We start from the raw sequence: 19,249 nt of genomic DNA, 5'->3' as shown, positions 1-19,249 counted from the left end.
CTTTAAGGTCAGGCATTCATAACTGGCCTGGGCAACATAGTAGGACCCTGCCTCTACAAAAAATTTTATAATTAGCCAGGTATGGTAGTGTGCACCTGTAGCCCTAACTACTTGGGAAGCTGAGGCAATAGGATGGCTTGAGCCCAGGAGTTCAAGGTTACAGTGAGCTGTGATCATGCCACTGTACTCTAGCCTGGGCTACACAGCTAGAGATCTCTTAAAAAAAAGTTGTTGTTGTTGTTTTTAAAGATGTATCTTGAGTCAAATCCCCAAAACACACAAAGAGGAGCTGAAAGTCATATAAACCTTTAATAAGCCCTTGGGACTTTCAGTTTTAACAAAAAGGTCAACCAAACGCCCCTTATTTTGGTCTACAAGTAGAGCTTTGATAACAGCCATTCTGAAGAGTCCAGACAATTGCTGTGAATAAAGGATGTATCACAAAGCCCCAGATATTTGCTTAGGAAATAATAATCAGAAGGACAGGTTTTGGAGTGATCTATCACTCATTCATTCAACAAATGTTTAGTGAGTGCCTACTATATGCCAGGCTTTGTTTCAGGTACTAGGAACATCTCAGTAAATTTTTTTAATGTTTTAAAAAAGTAAAAAAAAAGTTTGGATATTTATGTGATTCCCTGTTGCATACTTACAATGTGTGCTTCAACTTTTATTTAAACTAGATTCAGTGGGTTTCTTTTATTTGTATCCAAAAGGCGCTTTCTATAAAAGTGACACAGTAATAAGAGGTTACCATCCCTAATTGCAGGAAGCTCCTACAAGTCAGTAAGAAAATGATTAACACAGTAATATGAGGAAAGGAATGAAGTGGCAATCCACTGAAGTAATAGAAACAGCCAATAAATACAACAAAAGATTTTTTTTTACTAGTAATAAAAAACTATAAATACAATTTAAAAAGAAACACATTTTCTTTTTTGGCCTATCAACTTGATAAAAGTAAAAAGTACTTATAATATCCAGTGTTGGTGAGAATATAGAGAAAATTGACTCTCAGGCAGCGTAGAATATTAAATGGATACAACTTTTTTTGCAACTCAGCCATATTTATCATAACTGTAAATGTAAGTTCCCTTTGACCCCACAATTATATGAATTCTTCATGAGGGAAGGTAATTATGCACACAATAGGTGTGTATGTACAAGAATATTCATTATAGTATTTTTATGACACCAATAACTTGGAAACAATCTAATTGCACACCAATAGTTAGGCAAATTATTGTATTTCCATAAAATAAAATACTAATGCAACTATTGAAAATAATATAGACCATTACTTATGGACATATGATAGCTATAACTTTTTAAGTGTATTAATAAAAACAGTATCATCTTATTTTTTGAAATTGTATATTTATTACACATCTGTGTGAGGCATGTGACTAGAGAGATATATATGGAAAGAATTGTCAAAATGTTTACGTCGTATATGACAATTTTTAAATGAGCATTTATTTAATCATTTAGCACTATTTATAAACAATATGTGCTACGCATTGTGCTAGGTTCTGGAGAAACGAAAGAGAACAATCTATTAATTTAATCTGTTAATTTAGTCCACCAACTCAACAGTGTTTTTTAGAAATACAGCAATAATCAGTGTTGATGAATTAGAGGAGGCAACCTCATATACTACTGTTGAGAGTATATGTTGGTAAAACATTTCTGGAGAACAATTTAGTACTTTTTTTTTTTTTGAGACGGAGTCTCACTCTGTCGCCCAGGCTGGAGTGCAGTGGCACGATCTCAGCTCACCACAACCTCCGTCTCCCCGGTTCAAGCGAGTCTCCTGCCTCAGCCTCCTGAGTAGCTGGAACTACAGGCGCACGCCACCACGCCCGGCTAATTTTTGTGTTTTTGGTAGAGACGGGGTTTAACCATGTTGGCCAGGATGGTCCGATCTCCTGACCTCGTGATCCACCCGCCTCTGCCTTCCAAAGTGTTGGGATTACAGGCGTGAGCCACCGCGCCAGGCTTTTGTTTTGTTTTGTTTTGAAACAGAATCTCTGTCGCCCAGGCAGGCTGGAGTGCAATGGCGTGACCACGGCTCACTACAACCTCGATCTCCCGGGCTCGAGATCCTCCTGGGCTTAAGAGATCCTCTCACTTCAGCTTCCCTAATAACTGGTACCACAGGCGCATGCCAACATGCCCAGCCTTTTTTATTTTAGTATTATTATTATTATTATTATTATAGCGACGAGGTCCCACTGTATTAAAATAATATAGTGATCTCGAACTCCTGGGCTCAAGCGATCCTCCGCCCTCGGCCTCCGATAGTGCTGGGATTACAGGCTACCGCGCCCAGTCTCTTTTTTTACAAAGAATGTAAATAACCTGTGGATGTTAGATGGGCAGCTGTTTGCAAAGATGTCAGACTATTTCATTACGGAAAGATGCTCTCAAAAGACAAAATAGGTAAATCGAAAGAAAGTGTCCATTTTTTTCTCAGTGGCCTAATCTATCAAGTATCATGCTTGGTTTTGAGGGCACAGAAAGCGCCCTCATGGAGTTCAAAGTCTGGTGGAGGAAACCAATCATAATAATAATGAGGGGTTAACGACAACAGAGCCTTGAAAGATAACATCTCCAGGGAATAAGGAAGAGCATTCCAAGGTATTTTGCCAAATGGCAAAAACCGCGGTTACTTTTGCACCAACCTTAATACAAATAAAAGCGTCTATACAAACAAGATACTCGAGGAAGAATACGGCTGACACACAGAAACGGATCGTTATCTTGGGGCTTTCCTGCAGCCTCGTTCCTTTCAGTCACATAACACCCCAAAATCTGTGGACGGTGAATGAGAGCTAGTATCACCCGGAGTCACGGCTGTTGCCTCTTAAGACTTTAGATGCAGCCCGCCACCGGGAGAAACTGGAGGGAATCGGCAATACACAGGAACCAAGAAGGGCTACTTGACAGGGGCCGCCCCGCAGCTCTCAGCCGCCGGCACTCCCAGCCCTGGGTTTCCCGCCAATCTCAGTTCCTAGATCTTCCCAGGCTCCGCCCGCCGCCGAGCGGTCGGAGAGTTTTAAGGAAGGGGAAGTGTTGCAAGCCTATCGATATCTCTGGAATAGACTGCGCTACCCTGCGCTGCCGCCATCAGACTCCGGCAGACTTCTCTGTAGATCGCTGAGCGATACTTTCGGCAATACCTCCTTGATTCTCAGTTTTGCTGGAGGCAGCAACCAGGCCCGCGCCACCACCATGGTACGTTGAATCCCGACCTCTGGAAGGTTTAGGGCAGAGCTCCGGTGACTGGGGGATGACGAGCCACCTCTCCTGTCATCCTTAGCGCCGCCCGGGGCCACGAGGTATGGGAGCCTCGGCAGACGGCCGGGCTCCGGCAGTGATTCAGCATCTCCGGCCTGGCCGGGCTAGGGGCTGTCGGTAGCCAGTGCGGCCTTTCCACCGCTTTCGCTTCCCGGGGAGCCTCCGACACTTCCTCCTCTGTCAGCTAGATGAGTTCGCCCCTCAGATTCCTTCAGTGGAGTAGATTCTGAGCGGTCCAGAATAGCCCCTAGTGCTGTGTATGGGAGAGGAGAAGACAGACACTTGACTTGGAGGCCTACCTGTACCACCAGTGCGGACTTGACCCCCAGGTTTGTGTTCCTGGACCGTGTCCGTTTTCCTGGTGGGTCCGTCTGATTTATCTCTCCCCTAGACTTCGGTTAGAAGAGGCCCTTTTCAATCATTTTGTCCAGTCACCTATTTACAGATGAGTAAGCCGAGACTGAGAGGGGAAGTGATGGAATCTGGGTTACAACATAGGATTCTGGGTTTCCAGTGCTGTGCTCGCACTCAATCTCACTCCCGTGATGATTCTCCCCAGCACTGCTAGACTTGTTATAATAGTCATAATAGCCGTAATGATTCTATCGCTGCAGCTATTTGTGCCCACCTCTAACTTTCTGAGGACATTTTTGTTCATTCAATATGAATATACAGACAGAGCATTTGTACAAGCATAACTACAGTGAACGTTCAAAAGTAAGTCATACATGTCCCTAATCATAAAAGCAGAAAGGGACGTTTAGATAAAGAACTGTGGGAGTATGTGTTAGGGGGATTTGGGAAGAAAAGGAGAAGACTTCCAGAAATCGACATTTAAGCTAACTTAAAGAAAAGGAAGGCTTTTAACCATTTATTAGGTCCCAATAAAAGGGAGCAGCATAAGCAAAAATAGGCAAGAAAGTTGATTGTGAACTTTAGTAATTGAGCCTAAAGGGATTGCTATGGAGGGTGTTAGAATAAGAGGTTGGAAAAATAGGACCCATTTAGATCTGCTTCTCCCTCTCCCACCAGTTTATGGTAAATGTAGAATTGGCTTACGTCTGAGTACAATAGTAATCTTCCAGTAAGATTGCATGAACAGAGTGCCTTAACATTGAATGGAAACACAAGCATATTTCTTAATGAATGTTAAGAGTTGGGATTTGAAATGTTCTTCTATTAACAGGTCTTTTTTTCTTTTACTTTTAGTTTCGAAATCAGTACGACAATGATGTCACTGTTTGGAGCCCGCAGGTAAAATAATGTTTTTTAAACCATTTCTGTGAAATGGCTTTTTGTGGCTGCAATATATTTAGAAGATTGTGAGAGCGTAGGCTTGGGGAAAATGGAATATAATATTTTAGTCCTTCTTGGAAGTTGCGTTTATAATTAAAATAAGTCTCCTGATGGACCTAGAGGACGTTAAGTGAAATAAGCCAGAAACAGAAAGAAAAATATTTCATGCTCTCACTTATATGTGGAACATTTTGTTTAAAAGAGCAAATATATAGAGAGAGAGAATAAAACAGTGGTTACCAGGGTAGGGAATAGCAGTGGGGAGGAAAAAAGAGGAGATACAAAGTAGCAAATATGTAGGTTGAGCAAGTGGAAGGATCTAATGTACAACATGAAGACTACAGCTAATAATGCAGGTAGTGTTTTGTATTCAGGATTTTTGCTAAATGAGTAGTTGACAGCTCTTGCCACAGCAAAGGAAAATGGGTAAGTATGTGAGACAATGGATATGTTCATTCTGTGATAGTGACCCTACTATATATGTGTATCTTACAACATCATTTATACAACAAAATTTATTTTAAAAGAAGCTTTTGGCTAGACGCAGTGGCTTATGCCTGTAATCCCAGCACTTTGGGAGGCCGAGGAAGGTAGATTGCTTGAGTTTTGGAGTTCAAGACCACCCTGAACAACATGAAACCTGGTCTCTACAAGAAATACAAAAATAAGCTGGGCATGGTGATGCCTGCCTATAGTCCCAGCTACTGGGAACGGTGAGTTGAGAGGATTGCCTGAGCCCAGGAGGCAGAGGTTGTACTGAGCTGAAGATTGTGCCACTGCACTCCAGCCTGGGTGACAGAGTGAGAACCTGTCTCAAAAAAAAAGTTTCTTGATTTTAAAAAAAATCAGTTGAGATTTAACTATGCCCACCTGACATTTGAAAACTCTAATTTTTAGCTTATAAAAGGTCTTCTAAGATGTGGTTTTGTTTTTTTTTTTCTTTAGGGCAGGATTCATCAAATTGAATATGCAATGGAAGCTGTTAAACAAGGTTCAGCCACAGTTGGTTTGAAATCAAAAACTCATGCAGTGTTGGTTGCACTGAAAGTAAGTAAAGTAATAAATATGTCTTCCTCTGTAGAAAACTATTAATGTAAATTTCACCATAGACAGTAAGGTTGTAAACTTATTTTTACATTTTTTTTTAACATCTTATAATGTCTCCATTTAGAGGGCGCAGTCAGAGCTTGCAGCTCATCAGAAAAAAATTCTCCATGTTGACAACCATATTGGTATCTCAATTGCGGGGCTTACTGCTGATGCTAGACTGTTATGGTAAGTATAATCATGAAAAATAAACATCCTTTTTGATTCATAATTGATTAGTTTTCTCAAAAAGATCCAGATAAGATATTTTAGGAAGTTGTCTGCCAGAATGCTTGTAAATTAAGATTATGAATACCTTGGTGGGTTTGAGTTTGTTATTAAATTTTCCATTTTGTGATCCCCGTAGGAATAACTCATAAAATTAAACATTAGCACTTTTTAGAAGTCACTGAGTAATGTGATATTTGTTAATACAATGTATATTGTTTGAGACTCTGTTATGTCTAAGAAGAGCTTGATACTTTTGTCTGGTTTCCAAGGAGAAGCTGAACCATACTTGTTTTCTTTGTGCTTGTTTTCTTCAATATATCAGTATTTATTAGACATTTATTTTTTGCAATGCTCAATACTGGATACCGCAGGGTATACATAAGTGACTCAGACATGGATCTTGTCTTAAAGGAACTTGAAGGCAAGTTTATCTATAAACTCAAATCTAGTTTATCTATAATATAACAGAAAAATTTCTGTAAGAGTCTAGAAGAGACAGATTATTTATGGTTGAAAGGCAATATGTAAATGAAGAGATAGCGCTTTGAAATTGCACAGATTGAGTTCTCACCTTCACCACTTAGTATCTGAGATTGGGCTAAATACCTAAACACTGAATTTTTTCCAGTGTTTTCTTTATCAAGGCTACTTTTAAATATTATTTATTTATTTATTTATTTTTTGAGATGGAGTCTCACTCCCACCCAGGCTGGAGTGCACTGGCACGATCTCAGCTACCTGAAACTTCCACCTCCCAGGTTCAAGCAATTCTCCTGCCTCAGCCTCCCGAGTAGCTGGGATTACAGGCACCCGCCATCACACCAGGCTAATTTTTCTATTTTTAGTAGAGACGGGGTTTCGCCATGTTGGCCAGGCTAGTCTTGAACTCCTGACCTCAGGTGATCCACCCACCTCAGCCTCCCAAAGTGCTGGGATTATAGGTGTGAGCCACCATGCCCAGCCTATTTTTAAATATTTTAAATTGCCTACTGTAAAGCACTAACACAGAGCCTTTCAGGTATTATGTGAGTATGTGTGTTGTGGATGGCAGGTAGTTAGCTAAAACTAATCTCTTAAATTTGTGATTTGATAGGAAAGAAAGAATATAAATTATAAGGGTGGGCCTGGCACAGTGGCTCCTACCTATAATCCCAGCTCTTTGAGAAACTTAAGGCCAAGAATTTGAGACCAGGGCAACATAGTGAATCCCCATCTCTACAAAAAATTTTAAAACTTAGCTGGGTATGGTGGCACACACCTGTTGTCCTAGCTACTCAAAAGGCTGAGGTGGGAGGATTGCTTGAGTCCAGAATTTCAAGGTTGCAGTGAGCTATGATAGTGCTACTGTACTCTAGCCTAGGTGACAGAGTGAGACTCTATTTTTTTTTTTTTTTTTTTTGAGACAGAGTCTCATGCTGTCACCCAGGCTAGAGTGCAGTGGTATGATCTCGGCTCTGCCTCCAGAGTTCAAGCGATTCTTCTGCCTCAGCCTCCCAAGTAGCTGGGACTACAGGCATGTGCCACCACACCTGGCTAATTTTTGCATTTTTAGTAGAGACGGGGTTTTGCCATATTGGCCAGACTGGTCTAGAACTCCTGACCTTGTGATCCGCCTGCCTCGTCCTCCCAAAGTGCTGGGATTACAGGTGTGAGCCACAGCGCCAGGCCGAGTGAGACCCTATTCTTAAAACAACAGCAGCAGCAAAAGCAGTGTAAATAGTAGTGCTATTGTTTTCAGAATTTCAGGCTGAGCGTGGTTTCTCATGCCTGTAATCCCAGCACTCTGGGAGGCTGAGGTGGGTGGATCACCTGAGGTCCGGAGTTTGAGACCAGCCTGGCCAACATCATGAAATCCTGTCTCTACTAAAAATAAAAAAAAATTAGCTGAGCATGGTGGCAGGCGCCTGTAATTCCAGCTACTCGGGAGGCTGAGGCAAGAGAATCGCTTGAACCCAGGAGGCAGAGGTTGCATTGAACTGAGATCATGCCATTGTACTCCAGCCTGGGCGACAAGAGTGAAACTCAGTATAAAAAAAAAAAAGAAAGAAAGAATTTCAAGTTATTCAGCCAATCCCTTACTCTAAGTTAGCAATATAATGACAGCCTTAAGGGTTTCCACCTACTCTTCAAAATGGAAAATGTATTATATTATCAAACATTTTATTTAACTCAATCTATAAAATATTGCCATGCCAATACATAATCAATATAAAAACTTTATTAATGAGTTATTGCACGTTTTTAGGTACTAAGTCTTTGAAATTTGGTATGTTATTTTGTACTTGCAATACATCTGAATTCAGTCTAGCTACTTTTCAGGGCTCCATAGCCACATGTGATTATTGCATGCGATATTGGGCAGTTTACTTTTAGACAGCATTGGGAAATGGACTTGGATATAAGTACTGAACAAATAGCTTGGTTCCCGTAGTCAACCATGTGATGATCAGATGTGACATACACATATACTGGACAAAGCAACATTGAAAGAAAGGAGCATATCCATTTCTTGTTGATCTTATTTACAGGCATGAATTCTCTTCTCCCCAATGTTAACCTTGCTTGAATTTCATCAGATTTAACAGTGAGACTCAGCGGCTAGTGTCCACTATCTCCTCTAGAGTGCTTCTTATGAATAGAAGTAACAGTGGCAGGAACACGTAAAGATGCCCTCTGCTGTGGTTTCCATTTCTTATAGTTGCTCTTTCGGGGAAATGTTAGTCTGCTTTCAAGAAAAAAGGACAGAGTAGATAATCTTTTTGCTGGTTCAAGATCTAGAATTAAGACAAGCTTGCTGACAGTGGGAAGGATAAGAGAAGAGAGGTTGCTCTTTTTCTCTTGTTCAGCCTTCTCTGTTCTATAAGTGCTGTGAGACAGAGATTCTCTAGAGCTAAAAAATATTTCAGTATTTTTTAAAAACCTTATGTGGCTCCAGAGTTTGGCACAAAAACGCACCCTTGCAGGCATGTCTTTCTTACCTTCTGTCTTTCTTATATGGATGTGATCCATGTAAACACTTGGAATAATGTGAAGTGAAATCAAACAATTTAGATTGGAATAGTTGTATATAATTTGCAATTACTAAACTTTGTTTCTTTTTTAGTAATTTTATGCGTCAGGAGTGTTTGGATTCCAGATTTGTATTCGATAGACCACTGCCTGTGTCTCGTCTTGTATCTCTAATTGGAAGCAGTATCCTTTTTATGTTAGCATTTATGGATATGAACTTTGAAGGGTTTTGATACTTCTGTTAATTATTAGGAATATGATAATAACGTGACATAGGTAAGATTGTGAAAACTTTAAAACAACAAATTGAGTTGCTCTTTCATTAGCCTTTATAAGCAATTGATATTTGCTAGACATAAATAAGCCCAACTTCAGGAAAATTAAGCATCTTTTTAGAGGGGATTTAAAATTTCTTAATGGTTCTAGATGTCCCAAGAAACCCTAGACCCCTTGTATCCAAAACAAATCAGGTTTTACACGGGAAGAAATCATTTTGTTGGCACTCTTTCTTAGGTTTGGTAGAAAGTCAAACATTTTATATTAGGCCAAATAAATAGTGTCCTTTTGCGTTATTTCTCTGGTGGATTATGTAACAATTAAGGAATAAGCCAGATACCTTTGTTAATAATGTATAATTTGAAAATTAAGACAGTACTTCATTCCTTGTTAAAACAAGCTCTTTAACCAGTCTAAGAAACCCAGATACCAACACAACGATATGGCCGGAGACCATATGGTGTTGGGCTGCTTATTGCCGGTTATGATGTAAGTTCATTGAATATTGTTATATGTTAATGATTTTTTTTATTAACTAGAAATTTTTATAATTTTTAGTTCAACCAACGTAAATAATTATGTGGTGTATTTATTTCTATTTGTAGGATATGGGCCCTCACATTTTCCAAACCTGTCCATCTGCCAACTATTTTGACTGCAGAGCCATGTCCATTGGAGCCCGATCCCAGTCAGCTCGTACTTACTTGGAGAGACATATGTCTGAATTTATGGAGTGTAAGTGATAGCCTTGCTTTTTTATTTTATTTTATTTTTTTTTTGGCCTCTTCCAGTCTATATAGTAAATAAATATAGTATCCTAACTGCATAAAACTATCAGTCTTACAGAAAGAATTTTTTTTTTAATTAAGCCCAGGAAGAGTTTGTTTCTGTCACATATACTAACTTCAACTTCTGGTTACCGCCAGAAGTTAAAATTGATACCGTAGTTTCAATCACGACTAGAACTTTTTCAAAATATAAATGTGTTCCCAACCTTGAAAATTCTTGATTCAGTTGGTCAGAAGTGTGCCCTGTGGAGTGGAGAGTGGAGAACCACTATACTACCTGCCAGTTGTAAGCTCTGTTCGCTTTTAGTTTTCTGTGAGTCTTATTTTAAGCCACACAGACATTTCTGCATTAGTAGTCCATAAACAAGAAATAAAAAGGCAGTGTAGCTGAGGGAAAAGAAGGTAAAAGAGGTAAGATGTTATGACAGGGCAGGTTTTCAAGTGTTTTGCTTTGCATTGGAAGGAGGGTATTGGGTTTTACATTTCTCTTTGTCATCTTATCTGTTTTCTGGTGACATAGCGTTCTTTGGAGGAAATATTTGGGGTTTAGTGAATGCAGAGAAAAATAGTTTAATTGACATTACTCAAAGCAAACTGTTGTAGGATGACAATAGGTTTAACTTTGGGAAAAGAGGATTCCTTGGACAAATAAGCTTGGTAAATGCTTGCTTAAAGTTTAACATTTTAAATTATGGTAAATGGATTGGGGTCCCCAAGGTTACCCCTAAATTGGGAGATTTGCTAAGACTTAAAGCACTCAGCATATAGTTGTACTCCCAGGTAAGACTTATAACAATAAAATAACAATACATAGGTGGATCATTAAGGAAAAATACAGTTCAGAGGAATCTATGTGCAGGCTTCCTTATGCTCTTTCCTTCCCAGAAGGAGTCACAGAGTACACTTGCAGCAATATGTATGTGATGTTTCTGCCCAGGGAAGCTCATTGGAAACTCAGTGTCCACAGTTTGATTCAGAACTGCTCATATCGGCACCCTCTGCCTAGCACATTTCAACCTGCATAGGAAATTCCTAAAGATTGAATAAATCCATAGATAATTTTGCTTCTTTAATGATATAAGGCATCTTATCCATGAACATAGAATATCTTCATTTATTTAGGTATTTAATTCTTTTTTTCTTTTTTTTCTTGAGACGGGGTTTCACTCTTGTTGCCCAGGCTGGAGTGCAATGGCACAGTCTTGGCTCATTGCAACCTCTGCCTCCCAGGTTCAAGCAATTCTCTTGCCTCAGCCTCCTGAGTAGCTGGGATTACAGGCTCGCCACCACGCCCGGCTAATTTCGTATTTTTAGTAGAGACGGAGTTTCTCCATGTTGTTGGTCAGGCTGGTCTCAAACTCCCAACCTCAGGTGATCCACCTGCCTCGGCCTCCCTAAGTGCTGGGATTACAGGCGTGAGCCACTGCACCCGGGCAGGTATTTAATTCTTTCACTGATGTTTTGTAGTTTTCCGTGTACAAATCATATTTGTCTTACAAGTATTTTATTATTTTTGGTGCTGTTGTTAACAGAATTGTGTTCTTAATTTCATTGCATATTATTCATTGCAACTACGTAGAAATACAATTGATTTTTGTATATCAATCTTATATCCTGCAATCTTGCTGAACTCGTTTATTAGTTCTAGTCATTTTTTTATAGATTCCTGAGATCGTATCATCTGGGAATAGAGATAGTTTGACTTTCTCCTTTCTAATTGCCCTGGCTGGAACCTCTGGTACAATGATGAATAGAAGTTGCATGAACAAACATTCTTTTTTTTTTGTTTCTTAACTTAAGGGAAAAGCTTTTAGTCATTCACTATTAAGAATGATGTTACCTGGTCGGGCGCGGTGCCTCACGCCTGTAATCCCAGCACTTTGGGAGGCCAAGGCGGGTAGATCATGAGGTCAGGAGATTGAGACCATCCTGGCTAACACGACGAAACCCCGTCTCCACTAAAAATACAAAAAATTAGCTGGGCGTGGTGGTGGGTGCCTGTAGTCCCAGCTACTCAGGAGGCTGAGGCAGGAGAATGGCATGAACCCGGGAGGCGGAGCTTGCAGTGAGCTGAGACTGTCCCACTGCACTCCAGCCTGGGCGACAGAGCGAGACTACGTCTCAAAAAAAAAAAATGATGTTACCTGTCAGCTTTTTGTAGATGCCCTCTATAAGAGGTTGCTTTCAATTACTAGTTTTGTGTTTTTATTATGCAAGGATTTTAGGTTTTATCACATGCTTTTTATGCATCTCTTGAGGTGGTTATGCAGGTTTCCCCCTTCCTTCTGTTAACGTGTGTTACACTGACTTTCAGTTGTTAAACTAACTTATCATTCTTGGGATAAATCTCGCTTGTCTATGGTATATAATTTTTTAATATGTTGCCAGGTTCTGTTTGTAGTTTTTGTTGAGGGTTTTATTTTTTTATTATTGTTATTATTTTTTGCATCTATATTGGGTCTGTAGTTTTCTTTTCTTGTGATGTCTTTATTCTTGGTATCAGTAATACTGGCCACATAGAATAAGTTGGAGACTCCTTTTTACAATGAGCAAATATAGGGACTAGGATTCTACAGAACACATTCTACAAAACTTGGAGTTGTATAATTTGTTGTCGGGATTTTGATTTGACCTAGCAAAAGAGGAGATCAAAATTGTAACAGAAATAATGAGTCCTCTCATTAAATAATAATCAGCAATGTCATAGAATGCTATTAAAAGATTATATGACTAGCATTAAACTTGGCTGTTTTTACTGTGATAAATTTAGTGTGTAACTAAAAACCACAATTTCAGACTGTAGATTTGATAAATAACAGAAGCCTAACAATGAAATTAAGAAATAATTGTTGATTTATTACATATAGGCAATTTAAATGAACTAGTTAAACATGGTCTGCGTGCCTTAAGAGAGACACTTCCTGCAGAACAGGACCTAACTACAAAGGTAAGTATTGTCTTTTCCAATTGTAGATATAAACGTTACAGTTTAAACCTTTATTGCATAAATGTAATGGAGTATAGATACAATATTCTTTAATTTGGGATATGATTGTCTTGGCAGATTCTTTCCCTTTAAGCTATTTGCTAAGTAATCCAATTTTATTTTTTAAGCATTTCTTTTTGGTACAAAGCAGTAAAACCAGTAAATCTCATGCAAAATGTCCTTCATTATTTTCAGCAGATTGGCCTATCTTGGTATTATTTAGTTAACAAAAATATATATATATTGAGCACCTACCATGTGCAGGCACTTTCTAGGCATTCAAAATATAGTAAACACAACAAATACCTTTTTCTTCATGGAACATACATCCTAGTAGGGAAAGATAGTGTACACATAAGTACATTATATAGTATATTAGAAGAAGATAAATGCTATGTAAAAAATAAAAAAGGGTAAAAGGAGAAAGAATGACTAATTGGATGTAGGTAGGTGGTCAAGGATATTCTCACCAAGAAAATGAAATTTGAGGAAAAGATATAAAGCAGGTAAGTGAGTGTGAGCTATGCAGATGTCTAGAGCAAAATTATTCTAGGAAATACAAATGCAAAGGCCCTAGTATTCAAGGCAAGGAGGCCAGTAGTGTTGAGGTCAATCATCAAGAGGAAGAGGAAAAGGAAAGAAATCAGAGAGGTAATGGAGGTCCCATAAGCCATTGTGGGTACTCTGCATTTTACTCTGAGTGGGCTATTAAGAGTTTGAGCAGAGGAATACCATGATTTGGTTTAGGTTGTAAAACAGTCACTCTGGTTGGCATTTTAACAACAGATTGTGGGCCAGGCACGGTGGCTCATGCCTGTAATCCCAGCACTTTGGGAGGCTGAGGTGGGTGGATCACTTGAGGTCAGGAGTTTGAGACCAGCCTGGCCAACATGGTGAAACCCCGTCTCTATTAAAAATACAAAAAATTAACCAGGCGTGGTGGTGCATGCACTCCAACCTGGGTGACAAAGCAAGGCTCCATCTCAAAAAAAAAAGAAAAACAGATTGTAGGGGTAGATAGATAGTGGGGCTATCGGTAGAAATAGTTTTAAGGCTATTCAGGTAATTCATGTGAGAGATGATAGTGATTGGAACAGAGTGACAGAGTTTAAGATGAAGAGTAGTGGTTCAATTTTGGATATCTTTTGAAATTACAGCCAAAAAAGTTTGCTAATAGATTTGTTGTAGGGTGTGAGCGGGGAATGTCTCCGAGGTTTTGGGCCTGATTAATTGGAAGGAAAGATTTATGATTTACTGAGGTGAAGAAGACAGTGGGAGGAACAGGTTTTAAAGTAGGCGTTGGGAAGGAAGGTCAGGCAGTCAGTTGTGGACATGTAAAATTGGAAATGCCTTTTTGTCCAATTGACGGTACAGAGTAAGCAGTTATAAGCAACCAATGGAGTTCCACAGAGAGTGGTCCAACTTACATTTCAAATTTTTGAAGTCTTTATATAGAAATGGCATTTAGAGTCTGGACTGGAAGGGGTTCCTAAAGGAATTTTGAATAGTTAGACAAGCATTATGAGGACTGGACCAAGAACACTCTAACCTTTAGTGACAGGGAGATGAGTAGGTATTGGCAAAGTCAGACTGAGAAAGGTGGTCAAAGAAGTAAGAGGAAAACTTGGAAAATGAGGCATCTTTGGAGGCAAATGAATAAACTTTCAAGGAGGAAGGGCAATGAAGTTGTCACTGAGGACTTGACAAGACAACTTTCATGGAATAATAAGGCAAAAACGTGATAGTGGAATCAGGAGAGAATGAGAGATGAGGAATTGGAGATAGCTCTTTGGAGGATATTTTCTGTTGATGGTCCACAGAAATGGAGTGGTGACTGGAAGAGGAGAGAGAAATTGTTTTGTTTTGTTTTTTAAGATGCAAGAAATTACATCACATTTGCTGCATGATTGTGAGAGTAATCCAAGTAAATTTAGGGAAGCATTTATGAGGAAAAATAATGAGAAAATTGTTAGAGCAATGTCCTTTAATAGTACATAGATGGAAGGGTTGGCCTTAGAGAGGAAATTTTAATGGGAAAGGAGAGAATCTAGGGACATAGGTACAGGAAAGAGTGGATACAGTGGGAACTTGTGAAAGTTCTCTTCCAATTGCTTCTGTTTTTGCAGTAATAAAGGATCAAGGTTTGCAGCTGCAAAGACCTTGGAGAATGTTAGAAGTGTCTCAAAGAAGGGGAGCATGAATGATGTAGGAACAGGTATAGTGGGATCCAGGAACCACTAAGGCCTACTTGAAGTTAATGATCATTAATAAAGTGAGATTAGTCACTTTTATCAAGCCATTTTTTATAGTGATTAGATAATTATTGTTTAATATCAATGTGAAGACTTTATAACCTGCATAATTTTTTTAAAAAATGTTTGTAGATAATATAGATCTTTGGAGTTACTCATGATAATCAAAAGTGAGTATTAATATTAAATCTGCAAATGACAAGGGTCTGCTAGTTTCCTTCTTTTTTCCCCTACCCATAAATGGTTTTTAAGGTTTTATTCAGGTGCTATATAAATTCTTATTCTCCTTTTTTTACCCAATATTTTATCATATGTATTTTTTCATCCAAATTCTCTTATTTTACTTTTACCATTTCTTACCCTTCAGAATGTTTCCATTGGAATTGTTGGTAAAGACTTGGAGTTTACAATCTATGATGATGATGATGTGTCTCCATTCCTCGAAGGTCTTGAAGAAAGGCCACAGAGAAAGGCACAGGTATAATCATACAAGAGGCTTTAGTTCTATTATAAGCTGCTGTTCTTACCACAACTGTGTCTGTAAATTTTCCATTTTGTCTTAAATATTGAAATGGGCCCATAATTCAAATGGCAACAGGAAAATTAAGAACTGAATAAAGTTAAATATTGAAAGGGCAGTGATCTCCATAAACACAAAAAGGGGGCCGGGTGCGGTGGCTCATGCCTGTAATCCCAGCACTTTGGGAGGCTGAGGTGGATGAATCACGAGGTCAAGAGATGGAGACCATCCTGGCCAACATGGTGAAAGGCTGTCTCTACTAAAAATACAAAAATTAACTGGGCGTGGTGGCAGGCACCTGTAGTCCCAGCTACTCAGGAGGTGAGGCAGGATAATCGCTTGAACCTGGGAGGCGGAGGTTGCAGTGAGCCGAGATCCCGCCACTGCACTCCAGCCTAGGCAACAGAGTGAGACTCTCTCTCAAAAAAAAAAGGCAGGGGAGAAGTGTTGATTATTTGGTTATCTATTGCTAGGTAATAAGCTACCCCAAAACTTAGGGGCTTAGAACAAAAAGCACTACTTCTCACAATTTTGCAGCTGACTGGGGCTCAGCTACATGGTTCTTTGCTGGTCTCGTCTGGGATCTCTCAAACATTGCAGTCATTTGTGGGGTGCAACTGGAACACCCAAGAAAACTTTAGTCACATGTCTTTTTTACTAACACCTTTTAGGTGTCTTAGAGGAGCATCTATAAGGCAAAGACTTCTGCTAGGATGACTGAGCCTCTATCCATGTAGTTTCAGGGCCACTTCTTCAGCAGGGTCTCTCTAGCATGTTGGCAACTCGGGGCTTGCAAAAGTCAGAAGTGAAAGCCGCCAGGCATTCTTAAGGCTGAGACGCAGGACTGGCACAACATCACTTATACACATTCGGTTGGTTAAAGTGAGTCAGTGGCCCAGCCCAGATTCTGTGTGAGCGGAGACTGGAAGAAATGCTCATTGGGGGCCAGCTTTGGACACTAAGATGGCTCTTCATGAAGAGAAAAGCAGCAAGAAGTGAATCTCAGGTTAAATACGGGTCTTTTTGCTGGATATTTAGAATACACATTTGCTATTTATAGATGCTTATTTGATAGCTGTGTAATTGAAAGTAAAAAAGAATCTAGTATGGAAATTTCTACAGCATGAGTATTTTGAACTTGAAAAGGATATTGTTGGTACTATTTGGGGGAGCAAGATTTGCAATATTTAAACTGTTTTTGGTAAAAAACTAGCACTGTTGGGAAGAATGCTGTGGAATACCACACAACTAGTTTGGTAAAGGGGAAAAGAATGTCTAAAAAGTACTGATTGTATTTTAAGCATAATAGTGATAATACAAGGGAGGCTTTTACTCCTGAGCAATGCAAAGTATGATAAAATGGTAGAATTGTTCAATGATATTTAGGTTTTCAGAAATGTGAAATTATATGTACAGTTATCCTCAAACAGTGTGGGGTTTAGTAGTGCCAAACCCTAGCACAGTTGAAAAACCACATATAACTTTTGACTCCTAAAAATCTTCTGATAGCCTGCTGTTGACTGGAAGCCTTACCGATTACATAAACTGGCAATTAACAGATAAATAGACTAGTTTCTTTTTTTTTGTTTTTTGAGGCAACGTCTTGCCCTCTTGTCCAGGCTGGAGTGCAGTGGTGCTATCAGACCTCACTGCAAGGTTGAACTCCTGGGCTCAAGCGATTCTCCCACCTCCCCCTACCCCACCAAGTAGCTGAAACTACAGGTGTGTGCCACCATGCCCAGCAAATTTTTTTTCTTTGTAGTAGAGACAGGATCTCACTGTGTTGCCCAGGCCAGTTTCAAACTCATGGGCTCAAGCAATCCTCCTGCCTCAGCCTCCCAGAGTGTTGGGATTACAGGTGTGAACCGCTGCACCCAACCAAATAGACTAGTTTCTACATATATTTTATGCATTCATGGCATACCTTTTTCTTATTCTTTTTTATTATATTTCTAGGCTACACAGTTGGTCTGCTAATTTATATTTATTGGAAAAAAACAAACAAAACAAAAGCTTCACCCTAAACAATGTTAGAGTAAAAGCAAACAAAAAGAAAAAGAAAAAGAAATCTGCATATAAATGGACCCTCACTGTTTAAACCTTTGTTGTTCAAGGGTCAACTGTATTTTTTTTTTTTAATGAAAAATCTTTATTCACCCCAAATCATGAGCACTCAAGGAGAAAAAAAGTACTGCTCAGAAATGTTAACAGAACAGTGAACTAAAATTGTGTATTCAGAATATCTCTTTACCCCTTTTTCTCAATTTTTTATAATGTAATATTTGTGATTAGATGTGTATACTGATCAAGTGTTCATTTTACATATTTTCTTTTTTTCTTTCCCTGTTAAGCCTGCTCAACCTGCTGATGAACCTGCAGAAAAGGCTGATGAACCAATGGAACATTAAGTGATAAGCCAGTCTATATATGTATTATCAAATATGTAAGAATATAGGCACCACATACTGATGACAATAATCTATACTTTGAACCAAAAGTTGCAGAGTGGTGGAATGCTATGTTTTAGGAGTCAGTCCAGATGTGAGTTTTTTCCAAGCAACCTCACTGAAACCTATATAATGGAATACATTTTTCTTTGAGAGGGTCTGTATAATCATTTTCTAGAAAGTATGGGTATCTATACTAATGTTTTTATATGAAGAATATAGGTGTCTTTGTGGTTTTAAAGACAACTGTGAAATAAAATTGTTTCAATGCCTGGTATATTGGCTTTTTATTTTTTTAAGTAGCTTCAACTGTATATAGTAGTCTGGGATTACAACTGGTCATTTGCCTAATTAAATTGCCTTATTTTTAGTGATGGAGAAAAATAATACCTCTTATCTATCATAGCCGTATAACAATTCTCCAGTGTATGGACAGGCTGCATGAGAATCCATGGAGATTTGGTTTAGAATACAAATTTCAGGCTGGGCGCAGTGGCTCATGCCTGTAATCCCAGCACTTTGGGAGGCCGACACGGGCAGATCACGAGGTGAGGAGATCGAGACCATCCTGGCTAACACGGTGAAACCCCATCTCTACTAAAAATACAAAAATTAGCCGGGCGCGCTGGCGGGCACCTGTAGTCCCAGCTACATGGGAGGCTGAGGCAGGAGAATGGCGTGAACCTGGTAGGTGGAGCTTGCAGTGAGCCGAGATCGCGCCACTGCACTCCAGCCTGGGCAACAGAGCGAGACTCCGTCTCAAAAAAAAAAAAAAAAAAAAAAACAAATTTCAGGGTTCAACTGTGGTGATTTTAATTAAAACCTAAGAAACCACCACTTACTGATATAAGCATCAATTATCATATGAATGGTTTTCTTTCCAACCAACAGATGGCAGTAGTTGTAGCTCTGATCTGTGTAGGGAACTTCTGTAAAAACAACACATGGGAAATTTTAATCCTAAACCTTTTATCCTCTCCAGCCCCACTCCAGCATGATCTTTAGGCTGCCTTCTGTTATTCCCATGAGTGGTATACTCAGGTATTGCAGAACCATTT

General features: G+C 39.2%; 1 protein-coding gene across 2 annotated transcripts; it reads left to right on the top strand.

Annotated features, from left to right (window-relative positions):
* Positions 1–2,583: 2,583 nt before the first annotated feature.
* On the top strand, positions 2,584–18,468 carry PSMA1 (proteasome 20S subunit alpha 1). 2 transcript variants are annotated; one of them, XM_010388378.2, is made up of 10 exons: positions 2,584–3,237; positions 4,510–4,554; positions 5,542–5,643; positions 5,768–5,871; positions 9,017–9,105; positions 9,617–9,687; positions 9,804–9,933; positions 12,854–12,933; positions 15,592–15,702; positions 18,096–18,468. In XM_010388378.2, the coding sequence occupies exons 1-10, from the start codon at positions 3,235–3,237 to the stop codon at positions 18,150–18,152; spliced, it is 792 nt and encodes a 263-aa protein (XP_010386680.1). In that variant the 5' UTR covers positions 2,584–3,234; the 3' UTR covers positions 18,153–18,468. The 2 variants fall into 2 exon arrangements, with proteins under 2 accessions (XP_010386680.1, XP_030773184.1); XM_030917324.1 differs by having other exon boundaries at positions 3,174–3,629.
* The last annotated feature ends 781 nt before the right edge of the window (positions 18,469–19,249 follow it).

Source organism: Rhinopithecus roxellana, chromosome 15 (genome assembly GCF_007565055.1).
Source record: "Rhinopithecus roxellana isolate Shanxi Qingling chromosome 15, ASM756505v1, whole genome shotgun sequence".
Lineage (NCBI taxonomy): Eukaryota > Metazoa > Chordata > Mammalia > Primates > Cercopithecidae > Rhinopithecus > Rhinopithecus roxellana.
This window is presented reverse-complemented; position numbering and strand designations above follow the sequence as displayed.

What these genes read in the sequence shown, in the direction of transcription:
- PSMA1 (XM_010388378.2), top strand. An exon ending in CAGTGTTGGTTGCACTGAAA is followed by an intron (nt 5,644 to 5,767) that starts GTAAGTAAAGTA and finishes GTCTCCATTTAG; the next exon opens with AGGGCGCAGTCAGAGCTTGC. An exon ending in GGCCACAGAGAAAGGCACAG is followed by an intron (nt 15,703 to 18,095) that starts GTATAATCATAC and finishes TTCCCTGTTAAG; the next exon opens with CCTGCTCAACCTGCTGATGA.